At 35.2% G+C, this 20,453-nt stretch overlaps 1 protein-coding gene across 1 annotated transcript in view; it reads right to left on the bottom strand.

The window, feature by feature from the left end:
- Positions 1–20,453, bottom strand: part of Dnah12 (dynein axonemal heavy chain 12) — a 260,099-nt gene that overhangs the window by 78,027 nt on the left and 161,619 nt on the right. The window contains exons 48-55 of the mRNA XM_040289787.2: positions 19,388–19,521; positions 17,338–17,500; positions 16,445–16,525; positions 15,785–15,961; positions 13,464–13,595; positions 5,526–5,615; positions 4,737–4,877; positions 1,965–2,206 (exon numbers count right to left, since the gene is read on the bottom strand). Of these exons, the coding sequence (XP_040145721.1) occupies positions 1,965–2,206; positions 4,737–4,877; positions 5,526–5,615; positions 13,464–13,595; positions 15,785–15,961; positions 16,445–16,525; positions 17,338–17,500; positions 19,388–19,521 (1,160 nt within the window). The remainder of the gene's footprint in view (positions 1–1,964; positions 2,207–4,736; positions 4,878–5,525; positions 5,616–13,463; positions 13,596–15,784; positions 15,962–16,444; positions 16,526–17,337; positions 17,501–19,387; positions 19,522–20,453) is intronic.

The following is a 20,453-nucleotide window of genomic DNA, read 5'->3' as shown; positions in this document are numbered from 1 at the left end:
AGATTGGATCCCTTCTTACTCTAATATGCTATTATTTATACCTATATATCTATATTATTTGAATGATAATCTGCCTTTCATTTTTAGAATATTAGGAAAATGGATGGCGTTGGAGAAGACAATGCTAAGTGAAGTTAGTCAATCCAAAAAAAAAATGCCAAATGTTTTCTCTGATATAAGGAGGCTGACTCATAGTGGGGTAGGGAGGGGGAGCATGGGAGGAATAGATGAATTCTCGATAGGGAAGAGGGGTGGGAGGGAAAGGGAGGAGCCAGGGGACTAGCAAGGATGGTGGAATGTGATAGACATCATTATTCAAAGTACATGTATGAAGACACGAATTGGTGTCAACATACTTTATATATAACCAGAGATATGAAAAATTGTGCTGTATATGTGTAATAAGAATTATAATGCATTCCGCTATCATTTATTTTTTAGAAAATAAAAAAAAGAATATTAGGTGTTTCTTATAGGACCTATTCTTCAGAACAAGCAAAAACAAAACATGAGCATTTTGCCTAATAATTTTTGCTAGGATGTTTTAGTCTAATGTTCCTACTATTTGTTTCAGTATTCATTGTTAGACTGTTAACAGAAAACATTTGCAACTCATTATAAAAACTGTATGTAAGTTGTATAGAAGTTGAAATACTAAGATTAATATTTTTCTCATTTAATGGAAATAAATGAGAAGTTAAATAAAAAGTTATATTCCAAAACCATCTAATCTGTCCCACAAAACACTTTCAAAGACATATTATCTTATCATGCTATGCATTGAACAAATATAATTAATAAATGAAATAGTTTGCTGTCCAGCCCAGGTAAGTAGATTAGAAAAAAGCTAACTGCCTTTATTAAATTAAATCAGTTTTATCTTCTTTGAAATAGTTTTAACCATTTTATTAAAACAAATTTTTGAACACATACACTTGGGAAGAATTATATAACTAACAACTACATATCAGACAAATTAAAAACCAGGGCTGGGGTTGTGGCTCACTGGTAGAGTGCTTGCCTAGCATGTGTGAGGCACTGGATTCGATCCTCAGCACCACATAAGTAAATATCAGGCTGAGGTTGTGGCTCAGTGGTAGAGTGTTCACCTAGTACATGTGAGGCCCTTAGTTTGATCCTCTGCACTGAAGGGAAAGTAAGAGATGGGTAAGCAAGAAATAAAAGACTGAGACCAGGCAGAGATACATAGGACAGTTTATTTATAAAAGCTGACAAAATAAAGGCAATCTCTCTATAGAAGAGAGAGGCAAAACAGGCTTGAGTTCTGGGACTTTTATGAGGGAGGCTCAGTAGTCAGAGCCAAGCAGGTCCTAATGTAGTTGGTTAAGGTCTGGGTTGGTATGAGGGAGTGGTGAGCCTTTCTCAGAAAAGCCCTTGGGCAGGAAAGTGAAACTTTTTTCTTAAATTGATGGCTGTCACTTAAGATGGCCATCCAGATACTAAGCAAGAAACTTATAAGCACCACATAAAAATAAATAAATAAAATAAAGGTATTGTGTTCACTACAACTAAAAAAATAAATATTTAAATAAACAAATAAAGGTATTGTGTCCATCTATAACTAAAAATATTTTAAAAAATAGTTACTGCCTTTTTTAAATAAAGATGTAGATAGATACAATAACTTTACTTATTTATTTTTATGTGGTGCTGAGGACCAAACCCAGTGCCTCACTAGTGCTTGCTAGGCAAGCACTCTACCACTGAACTACAACCCCAGCCTCTACTAACTGCCTTTTTAAAACTATTTAAAAGCAAGTTACAAACACCATGCTCAACCCTGATATTTATCTTTGGAGAGGTCTGGCCAAGTATCTTGTAAAAGTCCCATATTCTCAACTAACCATTTTAAAACTGGTAGTAATATAAAAAAAATACCCTGAAGTAGTCACATAGTCAAGTCTGACATTCTTAAATCTTGTTAAAATGAGTAGAAATCTGACCTTGTTTTTTCTCCACCCAGTCCCCCAATTAGTTTTGAGGCTCTTTCAAGTTTCTTAGCACAGAGTTCCACCTGATCTTCTAAAGCAGCCTTTTCCTCAGTTTTTTCTTTAAATGTCTTTTGTAAATTTTCCAAATGGTGTTCTACTTCTGCCAGTTCTGCTCTCTTCTGATTCAAAAGTCCCATTGTCTCAGCTAAGGATTTCTGAGCTTCTGCTAAGCGAGCTTTTTTAGGCGCCACGACCTATTTGGAAACAATATATATAGATGTGAACTATGTAAAACTTTAAATAATTCCTTTTTAGATATTATGAATACAAATGTATTAAGATAATAAATTACATAAAAGTAAAAAGTATGTATATAGTTCACAAAACATATAAATCATCTGGACTAGTAAAATGTCACCTACAAAATAAATTATTTCGGATTGACAAAGTAAGAAACTGCTGGTTGCATGACGAACAGAGAAAATTTATAATAGAAATAAGAAGTATTTAAGGGTTTGGGGTGTGGCTCAGTGGAAGCACATGTGTGAGGCACTGGGTTCAAATCTCAGCACCACATATAAATAAATTAATAAAATAAAGGTCTGTCAACACTAAACAATATTTTAAAAAAAGAAATAAGAAGTATTTAAAATACATGAATGTGTTTTTTGTTTTGGTGTTTTTAATTTAATTTCCAAATCTGTGATTTTCCTCCTAGTCACCCCAAGGTACACATGTACATGGAGTGATAAGAACTGTAAAAATGAAATACAAAGGAGAGAGCTCCTTGGTATTCAGTTTCACAAAATTAATTTTTCCTTGACAAATATTGAAAAGCCACTTTGTTGAGAAAAGAGAGATCTTCTAAAGTTGTTATTTTGTTGTACTTATTAGCATGTCAAGAATGAGGTTTGGCCAACTTGATCACTAGTACAAAAAATTCAGAAGATGATCAGAGAGTCTGTGCCAGTTAGAAAAAAGGTCCTCCTGACAGTTCTGGTTCATCAACATGAATGAAGAAGACAAAGAGGGAAGTGAAAGCATGGTTATCAGCTACCAAAATCCTGCTTTCTCTCCTCTGAAATCCTGAAGGAAGAGCATATTGAAAAAGCAAACAGTGGACGGAAGCTCCCTTTCCTAGTTTGGATTTCAGAGGGGACATTGCTAGTTATCTCCCTTCCATCCTCTTGCCTCAACATGGGGCAGCTGCATCAGAATAAAAATGGCAGTGTGGATGTATAGAGTGCTAAGACAGGACAGAGCTTGAATACTTTGGCTTCTCTGCTTTGTAGAAAGGATCCAGAAGAATCCATATGCCCTGAGGGACAGTGGAAATTAGCCAAATTGAGAGGTTATCAGCCTTCCATGAGATTACTATGTGGATAGACTAGATGTTCAAGGGAAGGACATCCCGGATGAAATTAGTTTTATTTACATTAAAGCCCCTACCTCTATACAAGCAAATGTTATATTCATTAAGGAATATCTTTCAAATTATTGTAGTCTGATCACTCGTTCTGTTCTCTGAATTTATTCTAAATACATGCTACTACGTATTTTCATCTACATTTTTACTTTCATTTCCTGCTTCCCTGGGTATAATAATACCTTTTAGGGGGTAAAATTTGTGTTTCTCTGGTCCTTTACTAGACATACTTACAAAATGCTCTTATCAATTCTCCGCTCTCCCATGAACTTGATCCCAATGTGTACTTTATAAAAGGTTCCTGATCAGTGACTGCCATGGCTTCAGGGGATCGTTCCATAATCTCTGTTAAGGGTTACCTACTAGATCTTCTTCTGATCTTTTCAGTCAACTTAAAAAAATACTTTATTGTGATATAATTCACATATCACACAATTTGCCCATTTAAAGTGTATAATTCAATGGTTTTTAACATATTCACGGAATTGTGCAACAATCATCACAATTTTAGTACATTTTCACTACCAAAAAATAAACTCCATAACCATTATTCCCAATTCAACCCTTCCCCATAATCCTTTCCCCTAATCTTTTGTCCCCAGGCAATCACTTAGCTACTTTCTGTCTCAGAATATTTCCATATTCTGAACATTCTTTATTCCTCCTTTCTAACTATAATTACACAGCCTTTGACCAAGATCTCTCCATCCCCTCTCCCTTCTAATCACCCAAGCTTCTAGTAACTACTTTATAATATCTAAAGAAAATGAATTCCGTATATTAAAAAGATATATGCACTCCCACCAAGACATAATCAACGTAAGTGTCCATCAATAGATAGTTGGAGTTGTGGTACCTATGCACAATGGAATATTATTCATCCATAAAAGGAATGAAATCTTCTCATTTCCAACAACACAGGTGAACTGGGAGGATGTTATATTAAGTGAAATAAGCCAGCCACAGAAAGATAAATTCCACATGATCTTACTCAAATGTAGAATCAAAAAAGCTGAATCAAATTTTTAATCTGCTGCTTTACTCTCAATGTTTTGAAATTTTCTTTTTCAGTTCTCCCCTCAACAAACCCAAACTCCCCTTTGTCTCAGGGCCTTAGGTTAGTTTGGATAATTCCACTGTTCATCCATGCTCCCACAGCACTACCACCAGTACCAGGTCCAACCAGGAATAGTCTCTGTATCCTCTAGGTATACAATCAACATCTGATGATTACTCTGTAACAGGACAAATTCTCTCTGGAATTGCTTTGAAAAACTCTTTAACTAGTAAATATATGCATAGGCTTTAGTTTCTGAGAATATTTTAGCAGAAAATAGATATGAAAATGCTCAAAATACCTTTGCAACTCTGTCATACACTTCCATAGCCATGATCCACTTACACAGACCCTCTGCTGCAGAAGAAGCTTTAGCAATCTTAGCGGGGTCAAATTCGGGGTTTGTCAAATATTCACCACGGATCTTCGGCATAACAGTCACCTATACAGTAAAGATTTAGATTTTAAAATTTCAACATGTTATCACAGTCATAAGATGAAGAAAGCATATGTAATAAAAACATTTGAATAAAGAAGTTATATGTTGTCTTTAAAAGCCAAAATCAATATTTTGAGATAATTAAAAAACAAGCATAACTATGGTAGATACACAAGTAATATTTATGTGAAAATATGCAAATTTATTATAGATACTAAAGCAAGATTTTTTTCAAGAATATTAAAAGACTCTTGTGGGTTGATGGAAAAATGAAAACAAAGTAAAAGAACAATTAAACATTAATAAAATAACAATGTGAATGGAAAAGTTAATACTTTATCTTAAATAAATACATGTATAGTTTCCTAATAAACTATTTGTTGTAAGAAGACATTTAGAGAACTCTTTCAAGTCAATAATACAATAAACCAGTAATATATTAAATAACTTTCCAATCATCTGAAAGTGATGTTTTATGCATTATGACAACTCATAATACAATCATTAGTAAATGTAATGTCCTTTTATTAATTACCTTAATCCTAAAAAAGGACTTTCTCCTTATGTTTTATAAAGCATTCTATAATTTTAAAGATCTTATACATCTTGGCAAAATCACATCTAGAGAAAAAAAAATACAATATAACTCACTGGGATGTTGTCCTTGTCATATTCTCTCAAATCTCTTAAGAAATTCATATCTCCCAGAAGTTTTTTGCTAGGTCCCCAGTAATCAAATATCTAAAAATAAAATTTATAGAACTTACTAAATGTGCAATTAAAAATACTCAATATGAACGGCTGCCCTGCTGGCCCCACCCACCACAAGGAGCAATGACCATGCTTCAACTCCCCATCTACCAACATGTGACTCCTCGGGCCTGCCTCTGTTTTGGTACACTGCAGCCACCACTATACCAAACCCCTTACATGGTAGCCTCCACCTTGGGACAATGGACAGGGTCCAGAGGCACCAACCCACTGAAGCACTGCATGCCATAGTGCTACATCTCTTAACAGACCACTCGATGCAACCCCATGGCCCACCCTCATAGCCCCATCTCTGAAAGCGGTTGTCTCCATCTTGGGATACCTCCACCATCATCTTGGGTTACTGCTGCTGCAAGTGCTGCCACCACTACTATCTTTACTTGGGGCAGATCCCATTTTGGGACACCAGCTGAGGCCTGGAAGGTCAACATCAAGGTACCTAGAGGTTTGACACTGCTGCTACCACCAACCAGAGATGTGGCTGTTTCCATCTAGGAACAACAGCCAGGACCTGGAAGACTATCACCAAGGTCTCTGCAGGCTTGGTTATACTAGAGGTATCCCTGCTAGGTATGCAAATAGCCACCAACTTGTTGCAGAATCAGGAGAGAGCCTTGCATGGGATCAGTAGGTAGGAAGACGGCAAGAGGGCATTTTGATCCCAGCTCACCTACCCAACCAGCCTGGTGCCCACCAGTCTCCCAGGGCCAACTTGGGGGGCACTTGCTGGGACTCAACACCAGCCTGGTCCTCTACTCCCTCCCCAATCCAACATCCACCAATCACCTGATCTCATCAGTTTGGCAATCACAGGGCCCTCTGATTCCTCAAACCCTCCAGCCACCAACCCAGCCTAGTGCTTGTAGCTACATGGCTGGCCTGTAGATGTCAACACCTGGTCCTGATCTACCTGATACAGAACAGCTTTCCACGACAGGTATATGGGTCCCAGCACTCTGCCCCCAGAATCTCTGGAGAGAGAGGTTCCTAATTGGGAAGTTGAAAGGGTAAGGGCAGGATAGTTACAATTTAGAGACTAAATTAGAGACTAGGAACTTGTGGGGTCCACAAGCATTATAAGAGGCTAAGATCAGGCTCCTGCATTACACCAGTGGACCCCAAAGGAGATTCCTGGGGTGCAGTCTTCCAGTGGGACTGACAATTACTATACCCCACTGCCTCCAGGAGTTCTGCCTCCCACCTTAGTAACCTTCACCACCAGAGGGTGGAGTTATCAGCAAACTCCAGAAAACCCCACCTATCGGATAAGAAGAAATGCAGAGAAGATATTGAACTCCAACAGAAACAATGTTCAATTTTCCTTTGAGATTTTTTTCTTTCCTTTTTCTTTTTTGGTTCCCTGCTCTCATATTCTCCACATTTTGAAACCAAGTACTTTTCTTATATCAGGTTACTGAGGACTGGGATGTTTGAACAGTATGTTACAGTTTCTTTTGTATATGCTTTAATATTTATTTCTTTTTCTTTTCTTATTTTTTTACTCTATTTTCCTCTCACTTATCTGTTTCCCCAGAGTCTCTCTCTTTTCTCCTACTAACAGCCAACTTCTTTTGATTCCTTTCACTCTTCCTATGCTCTAATACCTCTATATTCTCACCTCCTACCTCATAAACATCACATCCTACACCTCCTCCCAGTTCTCTCTTTATCATTAGAAACTGAAGACCCTTTTGCAATTCTACTATTTGTATTGTAGATAATAATCATATATATCATTTCTGTTCATTGCGACAAAACTGGAATCATCTAAATAGGAGCTGTTTGGTTTAAGGCTGCATATTGTTTGCATTGGGTATTAATATTAATCTCCCTCTTAAAGGTGAGGTATTGGAAACCTGCAAGGATAAAAACTATAGGATAAAAACTATAATACTTTGGATTCACAGTGCTAGAGGGAAGACACATGAACAACATGAAACAACAAGGGAAGAAAGTGCTCCAAACAAACCAAGAAGCTATGATAATAGAATCCATTGACAGCACAGTAGAAGAAATGTCAGAAAAGGAGTTCAGAGTGTACATAGTTAAAATGATCTGCTAAGAGGAGCTGGGGTTGTGGCTCAGCGGTAGAGTGCTTACCTAGCATGTTTGAGGTCTTGGGTTCAATCCTCAGCACCATATAAAAGTAAACAAAATAAACTATTGTGTCCAACTAAAAAATAAATATTAAAAATAAAATAAAATAAAATGATTGGCTAAGTAAAGAATGATTTAAGAGAGCAAATCAACAACAATTATCACTTCAATAAAGAGATAAAAAAGTAAATGCAGGTAGCAAAAGATTACTTCAAGAAAGAGAGATTGTGGAGAAAACTCCCCCTAAAACAGAAATCCTTGAAATGAAGGAAACAATAAACCAATTAAAATACTCAATAAAAAGTATCACCAACAGACTAGATCACTTGAAAGACAGAACCTTAGGCAAAAAAGACAAAATATATAATCTTGAAAATAAAGTTGACCACTCAGTGAAGATAGTAAGAAACCTCCAAAATTTACAAGATAACATGAAAAGACCAAATTTAAGATTTATTGGGATATAGGAAGGCACAGAGATACAAATCAAGGGAATGTATAATCTTTTCAATGAAATAATATCAAAAAATTTCCCAAACCTGAAGAATGAATTGGCTTACAGGACACCAAGTATACAAAATTACAACAAATCCATACCAAGGCACATTATAATGAAAATGCCTAGCATGCAGAATAAGGATAGAATTTTTAAAATCACAAGATAAAAGTTTCAGATTACATATAAGGGGAAACCAATTCAGATCTTAGCAGATTTCTCAACCCAGACCCTCAAAGTTAGGAGGTCTGGAACAACAAGCTCTTAAAGAAAATGGATGCCAACCAAGAATCTTATATCCAGCAAAATTAAGCCTCAGATTTGACTGTGAAATAAAAATCTCTGTGATAAACAAAAGCTAAAAGAATTTATAATGAGAAAGCCTGCACTATAAAACATTCTCAGCAAAATATTCCATGAGGAGAAAATGAATAACAACAATGAAAATCAGCAAAGGGAGTAACTACAGTAAAGAAAAAGCCAGTCAAAGGAGAAACTAAGTCAAGTTAAAAACCAAAAATAAATCCAAATGACTGGAAATACAAACCATTTTTCAATAATAACCCTGAATGTTAATGGCCTAAACTCATCAATACAGACATAGACTGGCAGATTGGATTTTTAAAAAAGACCCAACAATATGCTGCCTTTAAGAGATTGATCTCATAGGAAAAAGACATCCGCAGACTGAACGTAAAAGGATGGGAAAAAGCATATCACTCACATGGACTGTGTAAACAAGCAGGGGTTTCTACACTCATATCAGATAAAGTGGACTTCAAAGAAGAATTAATACCAATACTCCTAGAATTATCCCATGAAATAGAAAAGGAGGGAACCCTTCCAAACTCATTCTATGAGATTAGTATCACCCTGATACCAAAACCAGACAAAGATACATCAGGGGAAAGAAAACTTCAGACCAATATCCTCAATGAACATAAATGCAAAAATTCTCAATAAAATTCTGGCAAATCCCATACAAAAATATTTAAAAGATGATCAAGTGGGTTTCATCCCGGGAATGCAAGGTTGGTTCAAAATACAGAAATCAATAAATGAAATCCATCACATCAATAGATTTAAAGATAGGAATCATATGTAGAAAAAAACGTTTGACAAAATACAGTATCCTTTCATGTTCAAAACACTAGAAAAACTAGGGATAGTAGGAACATACCTTAATATTGTAAAAGCTACCTATGCCAAGCCCAAGGCCAACATCATTCTAAATGGAGAAAAACTGAAAGCATTCCTTTTAAAAACTGGAACAAGACAGGGATGCCCTTTTTCATCACTTCTATTCAACATAGTCCTTGAAACTCTACCAGAACAATTATATGAAAGAAATTAAAGGGAAACGAATAGGAAAAGAAGAACTCAAACTATCACTATTTGCTGACAACATGATTCTAATTCCAAAGATCCAAAAAATTCCACAAGAACTTCTATAATTAATAAATGAATTCAGTAAAGTAGCAGGATATAAAATCAATACCCATAAATTAAATGCATTTCTATACATCAATGACAAATCCTCTGAAAGAGAAATTAGGAAAACTACCCCATTCACAATAGTCTCAAAAAAAATTGGGAACCAATCTAACAAAAGAAGCAAAATACCTCTACAATGAAAACTATAAAACACTAAAGAAAGAAACTGAAGAACACCTTAGAAGATGGAAAGATCCCCATGTTCTTGGATAGGCAGAATTAATATTGTCAAAATGGCCATAGTACCAAAAACCTTCTACAGATTTAATGCAATTCTAATTAAAATCCCAATGACATTCCTCATAGAAATAGAAGAAGCAATCATGAAATTAATTTGGAAAAATAAGAGACCCAGAATAGCCAAATCAATTGTTAGCAAGAAAAGCAAAGCAGGAGGTATCATAATACCAGACCTTAAACTACACTACAGAGCTATAGTAACAAAAATGGCATGTTATTGGCACAAAAACAGACACATAGACTAGTGGTACAAAAGACACAGAGAAAAACCCACATAATTACAGTTATCTCATACTAGACAAAGGTGCCAAAAACATACATTGGAGAAAAGATAGCCTCTTCAACAAATAGTGCTGGGAAAACTGGAAATCCATATACAGCAAAATGAAATTAAACCTCTCTCTCTCACCATTTACAAAACTCAACTCAAAGTGGATCAAGGACCTAAGAATTAGACCAGAGACCCTATACCTAACAGAAAAAAAAGCAAGCCCAAATCTTCATCATGTCAGATTAGGATCTGACTTACTTAACCATATTCCCAAAGCACAAGAAATAAAAGCAAGAATCAATAAATAGAATGGATTCAAACTAAAAAGCTTCTTTGCAAAGGAAACAATCAATAATGTGATGAGAGAGGCTACAGAATGGGAGAACAATCTTTACCACACACACATCAGATAGAGTCTTATCTCTAGGATATATAAAGAATTCAAAAAACTTATCAACAACTACAACAACAAAACCCCAATCGATAAATAGGCTAAGGAACTGAACAGATATTTCTCAGAAGATGTACAACTAATCAACAAGTATATTAAAAAATGTTCAACATCACTTGTAATTAGAGAAATACAAATCAAAACTACTCTAAGATTTTATCTCATTCTAGTCAGAATGGAAATTATCAAGAATACAGGCAACAATAAGTGTTGGTCAGAGTGTGGGGGGAAAGGCACACTCATACACTGCTGGTGGGACTGCAAATTGGTGCAACCACTATGGAAAGCAGTATAGAGATTCCTTAGAAAACTTAGATCGGAACCACCATTTGACCCAGCTATCCTATCAGCATACTATAGTGACACGGCCACATCAATGTTTATAGCAGCTCAATTCACAATAGCTAAACTGTGGAACCAACCTAGATGCTCTTCAACAGATTCATGGATAAAGAAACTGTATATATACACAATGAAATATTACTCAGTAATAAAAGAGAATAAAATTCTGGCATTTTCAGGTAAATAGATGGAGTTGGGGAATATGTTAAGTAAGCCAATTCTTCCCCCCAAATAAAAATCAAATGTTTTCTCTGATATGTGGATGCTGATTTGTAATGCGGAGGGCAAGGGAAAAATGGAGGAACTTTGGATTGAGCAGAGGGGAGTAAGGGGAGTAGAGGTGGCATGGGGTTGGAAAGATGGTGGAATGAGACATCATACCCTAGGTATATGAATGTTTGCATGAATGGTGTGACTCCACGTCATGTACAACCAGAGAAATGAAAAGTTGTGCTCCATTTGTGTACAATGAATCAAAATACATTCTGATGTCATGTATAACTAATGAAAACAAATAAAAATAAATAAAATAAATGTTAAATATAAAATTTTTCTTCTTAAAGTTTAAGACATATTATCCAGGGCTGGGGATGTGGCTCAAGTGGTAGCACGCTCGCCTGGCATGCATGTGGCCTGGGTTTGATCCTCAGCATCAAATACAAACAAAAATGTTGTGTCCACCGAAAACTAAAAAATAAATATTAAAATTCTCTCTCTCCTCTTTATCTCTATCTATCTTAAAAAAAAAGACATATTATCCAGAAAAGCTGTTCATATGCTTTCAAAACGTCAACTTACATCTCTCCTTGGAAACTAAGATTCTTCTCTGAGAACATATTACATAAATGAAATATTTTAACTATGGAGATGAAATTATAAATTTTTGTCAAAAAATTAAATACTGAAAAGAGAATGTGTAGTCATTTCTTTTGAAAACCTAAAGCTAACATAGACATCAACTTCATATAAGAAAGTACATTTTTATCATTTCAATTTTTTTATGTTCCTTTATTCTTTGACTCTTTCAAACAACAAGCATTTTCTTTGCTTCTTTTGGAACCAGTGATTGAACTCTAGGACACTTAACCATTAAGCCACATCTCCAGCCTTTTTGTATTTTTTTAATCTTTATTTTTATTTATTTATTTTTATGTGGTGCTGAAGATTGAACCCAGTGCCTCACGCTTTTGAGGCAAGCACTCTACCATTGAGCTACAAACTCAGCCCTTGTTTGTATTTTATTTAAAGACTGGGTCTTACTGTGTTGCTCAGGACCTTGCTAAGTTGCTGAGGCTAGCTTTGAACTTGCAATCCTCCTGCCTCAGCCTCCCGAGCTGCTGGGATTACAGGTGTGCACCACTGCACCTGGCTCATGCATTTTTCTTAAAGGCAATCTCCTTACCTATCTAGGCTCTCCAAATGAAATAAAAAGAAGAGAAAATGGAAAGCCAAAAATTATATGCTCTATCTGTAACAGGGAAAAGCCACATACTAATTAAAGATGTTGAATAACTAGCTCACCATTCTTTTTCTACTATCAGAAGCCTGACTGGAACTGGGGGTGCATGTAAATGGGAATAACTTGACAAGAGCCTATTTATGTTCTTTATTATTTCAATGAAGGATAGAATGGCAAGAAGAAGAAGGAGAAGGAGAAGGAAAAGAAGAAAAAGAAAGCAAGCAAGAAAAGAAATGGAAGAAGAAAGGACAAAAGAAAAGAAAAAGATTTCAATTTAGGAATTCAAACCTAGGCATTATGAAACCATGAAAAGAAAATCAGTCTGTAATATGGATGGATACTATGCCTGCCTTCTTAAGGAATATATCCTTGAATAATAATTATAATAGCAGCTAACATTTATTGTAATTATTATTTATAAGGTTTTATACATAAGAACTTTATATATATTAATTACTCTAATGCTCACATTAGTACCGTGGTGTCTTTTCACAGAATTCCACAGAGATTAAGCATCCTGTATAAGATTACACAGCTAGGAGGTTCAGGATTTCTCAATATAGATATTCTGGCTTCAGAACACATGCTTTTAACAACTTCACTATACTGCTTATTTAACTAAACAGTATATTTTGAATGTTCAGAAATATAACCTATATGGTATGTATCACATTCTCAAGAAGCTTAACTACAAATGTACAAGTATCTCAATGTTCATTCAATTCTAATTCCAAGATGGCAGGGAGACCTGTATAGACAGAAAAGGAGACAGAAGCAATTGGAATCACATTTTCCAGACACTATACTACCTAGAATACAGTGTTTCTGCAGATAATTCTCCATCTATTCAATCTAGAAAGGAGTATTTCTTTCCTGGATTAAGTACTATTGATATTTAATTTGATATTGATATTACAAACAAGTCCTATATATTCAGGAATATGATTGAATCTGGGCCCAGTTATTACCTTCCCTCCAGTTCCTGAAGGGTCTGAAATTTTTTCTGGTTTTATGTCTTTCATGACACAAATAGCAGCCATAACTAGTTTAACACCAGATGGAGGATTCTTCATTGATTTCACAATTGTAATATCAGAGGGCTAAACCAAAAGAAAACAAGACATCTTCAGAATAGTTTATTTTCAAATAAGGAGAGTTTTTAAAGTAATTTTGGGGAATAATGAAGTATACCCTTTCATTCAAAATTGTGATTTTTAAATTTTGCTTTGTATGGTTATGAAATAATTACCAAAACAGTATTTATTACAGGTTAAGACTAGTGTTCTCTAATGTTTGGGGGTTCATAGATTCTTATGAGGATGACAGCTCTGAACCTTGCAGAAATGTATTTTTACCCATGTACAATCACATACCCAAGCTCCCATTATCTAAAACTCAGGTTAAGAACCCTGATTTAGATAAAGATTTATTTCTGTATTTGCCCATATACATTAGTTTTATTGACAAAATAATGAAATAGGTCCCACTTCTAAACTTAATTTCTAAAAATGCATTTATTGTTATAACAGACACTAGAGATTCACTTATTTATTACCCATTCCCACATAAATATCCTTCTGACATTTCTTGCAATGATACAAATGCTGGAAAATTAACATCTACATATCTTTCTTTCACATGCAACTAGAGCTCTGGGTGAGAATTATTTCCCACAATCAGATAACTTGAGTGAAACCAGAATTCAGACAATAAATAGGGAAAGTGATAGTGTGAAGTATCCGTTTTCTTGATATGGATTATAGTGGAGGCAGTGTAGCTTGTAGAAAGGCTCTGTTGGCTACCTTTTCAGAGGAACAGTTAATCTAGAACACAATGTCAACAATTTGGCTTTGTGAGACATTTCTAGTGGCTTAATATAGTATCTATTTCTATAGCTCTTCCAACAATTCTGCAATCCATTTATAAAATTCCCTTTAAAAATCCTTATCTACTTGTTCTAAATAGAGTCAACTCTGTTCCCTGCAACTGAATTCTAAATTAGATAATATGGTATTGCCTACCAGAAAGGGTACAAGCAACACACTCATAAGCAAAGAGGAGCTTAGGATTAATGAACTGAACTGGTGGGGTTTGAAGGCATCAAGAATCCTGTATCAGAAGAGGGAGTGCTAAAAGTTCATGGAACATAGTAATAAAACTGTTCCTTAAATTAATGGTCTTGGATGTCAGGAAAGGAGTGCCCATAAAAAACAAGGCTTTGGAGCTGGGGATGTGGCTCAAGTGGTAATGCGCTCGCCTGGCATGTGCGGGGTGCTGGGTTTGATCCTCAGCATCACATATAAATAAAATAAATTTTTTGTCCACTGAAAACTAAAAAATAAATATTAAAAAATTCTCTCTCTCTTTAAAAAAAAACAAACAAGGCTTGTCAAACTGAGTGGTTGCTGTGATAAATAGCTCTAAGAAAGGAATGAAGAAAGACTATAGAGTGCACATGGCTTTTAAATGTGCTAGAGAGCATAAAGAAAGAAAATAACCAACTCATTTTTAAATTCCTGGTTCATGACACAAAACAGTAGGAAGTTTCTATAAATGCTCTAAGATAATCTCATTTTAAAACTACTAAAAAACCGATGTAACCTCAAGACATAGCTTAATCCTTTGAGATACTGAATTACCCATAGGCTGAGTTCAGTCTTTCAGGTCTATTACATAAAAGTTAGGGCACTGATTAGGAAAGAAGGTGCAAAAAAAAAAAAAAAAAAAAAAAGACAGGGGTGTTGTCTGAATATCCTGAGCTCCCATGTTACACTGGGCTTCCCTAGTCAACAGATGCTCTCTCTCCTGTTCTCTTTAGTGAGGTTATTCTGGTCTTACTTAAAGAGCCTGTCAAAACGCCTATATAACACATTGTGGTACAGACAGGTGCATCAGAAATAACTTTTGAGTTTTTCTGTGCATACATGTAGAGAAGACTGAAGAAATTACAACACAATCTTTTTCTTTTTTCCTTTTTGGTGCTAGTAATTGAATCCAGGACCTTGTGTAACCACTCTTTTTAACATGTACTTTCCGGTCCCTGTACAGAATCACATTTGCCTCTCAGAGACTGTTCATCCTATTCTTAATGAAATATCCTGATTGAAAATTAGAAATAATATATGAAAAGCAAACATATAACAGTATATCAAAGAACTGTCAAGAGACAAGTTTCATTTGACTGAGCAAAAACAATACCACCTAAAGAAACAGAACTATGTGTAACTAACCAAAGACCTGTACAGTTTCACTTTGTTGAGGAAACACAGTGACTAATTCAAATACTTGCTTTAAGTGTATCCAGTGCAGACAGAGCTGCTTCCAAGGCTGGAATTGCCTCAGCTAGATCACTTTCACACTCATTTTTTAGAGCTTGGGCTTCTTCAGCCTTTCCACTGGCTATCTCTTCATCTAATTTCACAAACTTTTTTTTTGCTTCCACTTCTGCAGATTCTATTTCAATTATCTAAAGAAAAAAAATAAAGTCAATTCTGCAAGCATCCAATTGCTCTCTTAATCCTAGAGGCAAAAGAATATGTAAAAAATAAGTCATCCAACATATTATCTTGAAGGCTAGAAAGGTCTAGGGTAAAATGAGAAATGCAAATATATGTGAGCTATTTTGGAAATGGGTTTCACACCTCTTCAAAAATAAATTGGGCTGGGTTGTATCTCAGTGGTAGAGCACTTGCCTAGCATGTGTGAGGTACTGAGTTCGATCCTCAACACCACATAAAAATAAATAAATAAAAATAAAGGTATTGTAAAAATCTACAATAATAATAATAATTTTTTAAAAAATGAACTCACACGGGACCCAGTGAGACAGAAAAGGGTTAAGTCCCTAGGATCTAGTGATAAAAGTTGGGGGAGAGGGCTTATCTTCAAGACAAATTTAACATATTTCAATTGTCCTTTGATGGCAATAAAAACATTCAGGATACTCTACCTGCATCATACGTGCATTTTCAATTTTAGCTTCCTCCAACTTGGGCTGTAACTGAACAAGCTCTATTTTCATTTCACCAACCTAAATAGACAGTTTGTTATTAAGTTTCCATTGCTATCATAGCTACTAAAATCAAACATAGAAAATACAAATTTGAACATATCATAAAGTATTGGGGCAGAAAATCTTAATGTTTTTACAGTTCTTTGTATGATAAACAAAATGATGAGAATGTAGCCAGTTTTTCTCACAAAAATATTTTCTGGGTTGTACCTCAAAAGTAGCGCACTTGCCTGGCATGTGTGAGGCACTGGGTTCGATTCTCAGCACTGCATATAAATAAATAAAATAAAAGCCTATCAACAACTAAAAAAAATCTTAAAAATTTTTTCTCCTTCTTGAATATATGACAGGCTAGTGGGAGAATGCAGTTACCATGGAAGAAATGCAGACAGAAAACAAGTGGGTAGCTCAGGTATCCCTATTTTACCATTATTATGGTATACAGTGCAAAGATGAACCAACAAAAACTTCTATTACTTATACTAAACTAATACTAATAAGTATTACCAGCACTTGATTTAAAAAAAACCCCAAATCTTATAATTAATAAAAAGTCAACACAGACTTTTTATATTTTCTCAAATGCCAAAAAGTTAACTAAAAATAAAACAGTGTGGTCTGGGCAATTTAATGAATGTTTCTTAATGTAACTCTATCTGTAAAATGACAATCATAATAGTGATGATCTTATGGAGTTGTTATGAGGAATAATTGAAAGAATGCATGTGAAAAGCATGCATACAACAAATTCCCAATCAATTGTAGCTCTTGTTATTATTTCTTGTATTTCTCAGTATATATTACCATTTTGAGCAGCTCATCAAATTTACCTGAGACTCAGCAAAAGCTAATTTGTCAAGACCATTTACATATCGTTGTTTTGCTTCCATGACAGCTTGTCGCTTCTTAGTCAAAAGCTGTCGAAATGAACCAATAAGTTCAAGATAAGAAGTAGCAGTAACATAGTTATGTCTTCCTAACTCATGCAAGAACCTAAAAGAGACAGGTAACATATATTCCTGTAAGTAATAAGTTTCATAAAGAGGTAAATTCAACAGAGCCTTAACAACAAACATTTAAGAATGAAAGTCAAATTTTATGTAGAAATGCTAAGTACTTGAACTTTATAAGACTCCAGAATTCTGCACATAACCATATCCTAATTTCTTATCTGCAAAATATTAAATAGAATGACATATTTTAAAAACATAAACCAGTGAAGATGTCTACAAAAAGTGAATTATTGTACAAACAATACAGACTTTTTTCCTCCCTAACATTTTATTCACTGGGATCTAAACCTGTAAGTGACCCAAGATATTGTGAGAGATAGGCAAGTAGAATTGGAAAGAGAAAATTTCCAACAAATTTCCAAGCATCATTCCATGACACAAGTATGTTACACAATGCTTGAATGTTATAAATCCAAAATTATAAGACTACCACACAATGATATTTAATGGTAAGTAAATGAACCATAGCACACTACAGCCACTGTCTAAGCCAACTGTGCTGGCTATTTGATTCTGGACAGGCAATATACCATGGGTACTTAGGGTTACTCATCCTTGAGATGAGTACGTCAGATGAACAGAGTTAGAAAAGATATTCTAGAAGTATCTATACCCCAACTAGCCCCCTCTTTCTAAGAACTTCTACCTGGTGCCTGGGCAACAATGTTTGAGCTACAAAATCTGCTACTCTAACCACAGCTGATCAGGCCAGGGTTGAGCACTGGACACAAACAAGACTAATCATTTATTTAGAATAAATTTGGAATAAGGAGCTAGAAATGACCTTCTAGTCTCTCTTTATAACTGTAACTGCAAGAAGTAAACTGGAGAGCTGAGAGGTAGCCAGCTTCTTCTAAATGTACTGGGAAGTACACCAGGCAGTCTACAAAAAGAGACAAGAAAGCAGATGCCCAGAGAGAAGCAGTGATGAGAAACAGGAAAACAGGGCTGGGGTTGTGGCTCAGTGGTAGAGTGCTCATCTAGCACGTGCGAGACGCTGGGTTCGATCCTCAACCCACATTAAAAATAAATAAATAAAATAAAGGTATTGTGTCCAACTACAACTAAAAAATTATTAAAAAAAAGAAACAGGAAAACAAAACAACAACAAGAGAAAAAAAGTAAAGTAGGTAAATAAAAGAAAAAGAAAAACTAAACATTCTTGGGTCCTGATTTTTTTTAAGTTTTTTTTAGTTATACACAGACACAATATCATTATTTTAATTTTTTATGTGGTGCTGAGGATCAAACCCAGTGCCTCATAAGTACTAGGCAAGCGCTCTGTTTCTGAGTCACAACCCCAGCCCCCTCCCCACCCATGGCTTTCTAACACCTGCTTTTCCAATTGCTTTCTTTTTTTTTCTTTCTTTCTTTCTTTCTTTTTTTTTTTTTTTTTGATACCAGGGATTTAACCCAGGGGCACTTAACCACTGAGCAACATCCCTAGCTCTTTTAATGTTTTATTATAGGGTGTCCCTAAGTTGCTCAGGACCTTGCTAAGTTGCTGAGGCTGGCTTTGAACTCATAATTCTTCTGCCTTAGCCTCCTGAGCCACTGGCATTACAGGCATGCGCCACTGCACCAGGCTTTTCCAGTTATTTCTAAGATCCAGCTGTATACTTCCCCTTAAGCTTTGTGAAACACCCCTGGATCTTTATAATAAAATTCCCCCTTTTATTAAAGCTAGACCAAATAGTTTTCTATTATTTGCAGGCTGAAGGTTTTGACTAATTGAAGGTTTTGACTAATTAAATGATCAGAAAGAACACGAAGAAATAAAAAGTATATTAAAAATTTGGACTTTAGCAGAAAGAAATGCTTTAAACTATAAGGCATTAATGTCATTTTAAAATTTATTACTACTGACCTCTCTGAAAGGTCCATAATGGAGGTGTGAAAGTGTTTACAGACTGGAACTATCTCTCTTCGTTCGACTTCAGTAAGTTCCAGTGTTTCTAAGAATTTCACAGCTACAAGTTCGAGAGCATCTTCAGGCCATGGCTAAAAATGGGGGGGGGGAAGTTATGAAATTAAAGGTGAGCAGTCCCAATCCAACTATATAAGTGAATTCCTATAGAAAAAGAATTTGGGATTGAGAAAATTAGGGCCTTAATGAGAAAAATAGAATAAGGAGGACTGAGTTCACAATATTTATTAGGTTTATAAAAGATTTAATAAGTATTTTTATGAATTAATTAAAAAAGATAACACAATATAAATGAAGAATCAATGATATTTTAAATATTAAAGACATATTACACTGCTTTTCCAATTCTTCTACTCAAATGCATGCCAGTGGCAGAAAATTCTAGTTGTCCACCCAGCATCATCTTCTTAGGAAGATTTTATTCTGGATACCAATATGTCCAGCTAAAAGACAACAATTGCTAGACTCCCTTGTAATTCAGAAGAGCATAAGCAGTTGTTGGGTAGGACGTCAGAGAAAGGTCTTTAGAGGGTTACAGAGTTGGTCTGCATACTTTTTGTCCTATTTTTATTCTTCTACTTGTTGTCTGGACTACAGTTATGAAAACTCGAGGTCTACCAATCATCTTACAGACTATAAATTGACCTTGAGAATGAAAATCACATGTTAAAGATAATAAAGCAGAAAGAACGTGGGATACTGATGCTTTATTTAAAAAGCCACAAAAACACCAACCACTTTGCTTACCTTCAGCTGCTTTGTTTTTGTTTTTTGGTGGTGGGAATCAAACACAGGGCTTTACACATGCTAAACATGTGCTAGCAAGGAGTGACATCCACAGCCCCCAGAGCACTCTTTTTAAAACAGCATTCCTTATTACTCTGAACATTATAATCAGTTTTATTCTTAGTACTTACAAATATTTTGCATATCATTTATTCATCTGTTGTTGGTCTACCCCTCAGCCCTGAACTAAATTGTAAAATTCATGAAAGCAAGGACTTTT

Source organism: Ictidomys tridecemlineatus, chromosome 2 (genome assembly GCF_052094955.1).
Source record: "Ictidomys tridecemlineatus isolate mIctTri1 chromosome 2, mIctTri1.hap1, whole genome shotgun sequence".
Classification (NCBI taxonomy): domain Eukaryota; kingdom Metazoa; phylum Chordata; class Mammalia; order Rodentia; family Sciuridae; genus Ictidomys; species Ictidomys tridecemlineatus.
This window is presented reverse-complemented; position numbering and strand designations above follow the sequence as displayed.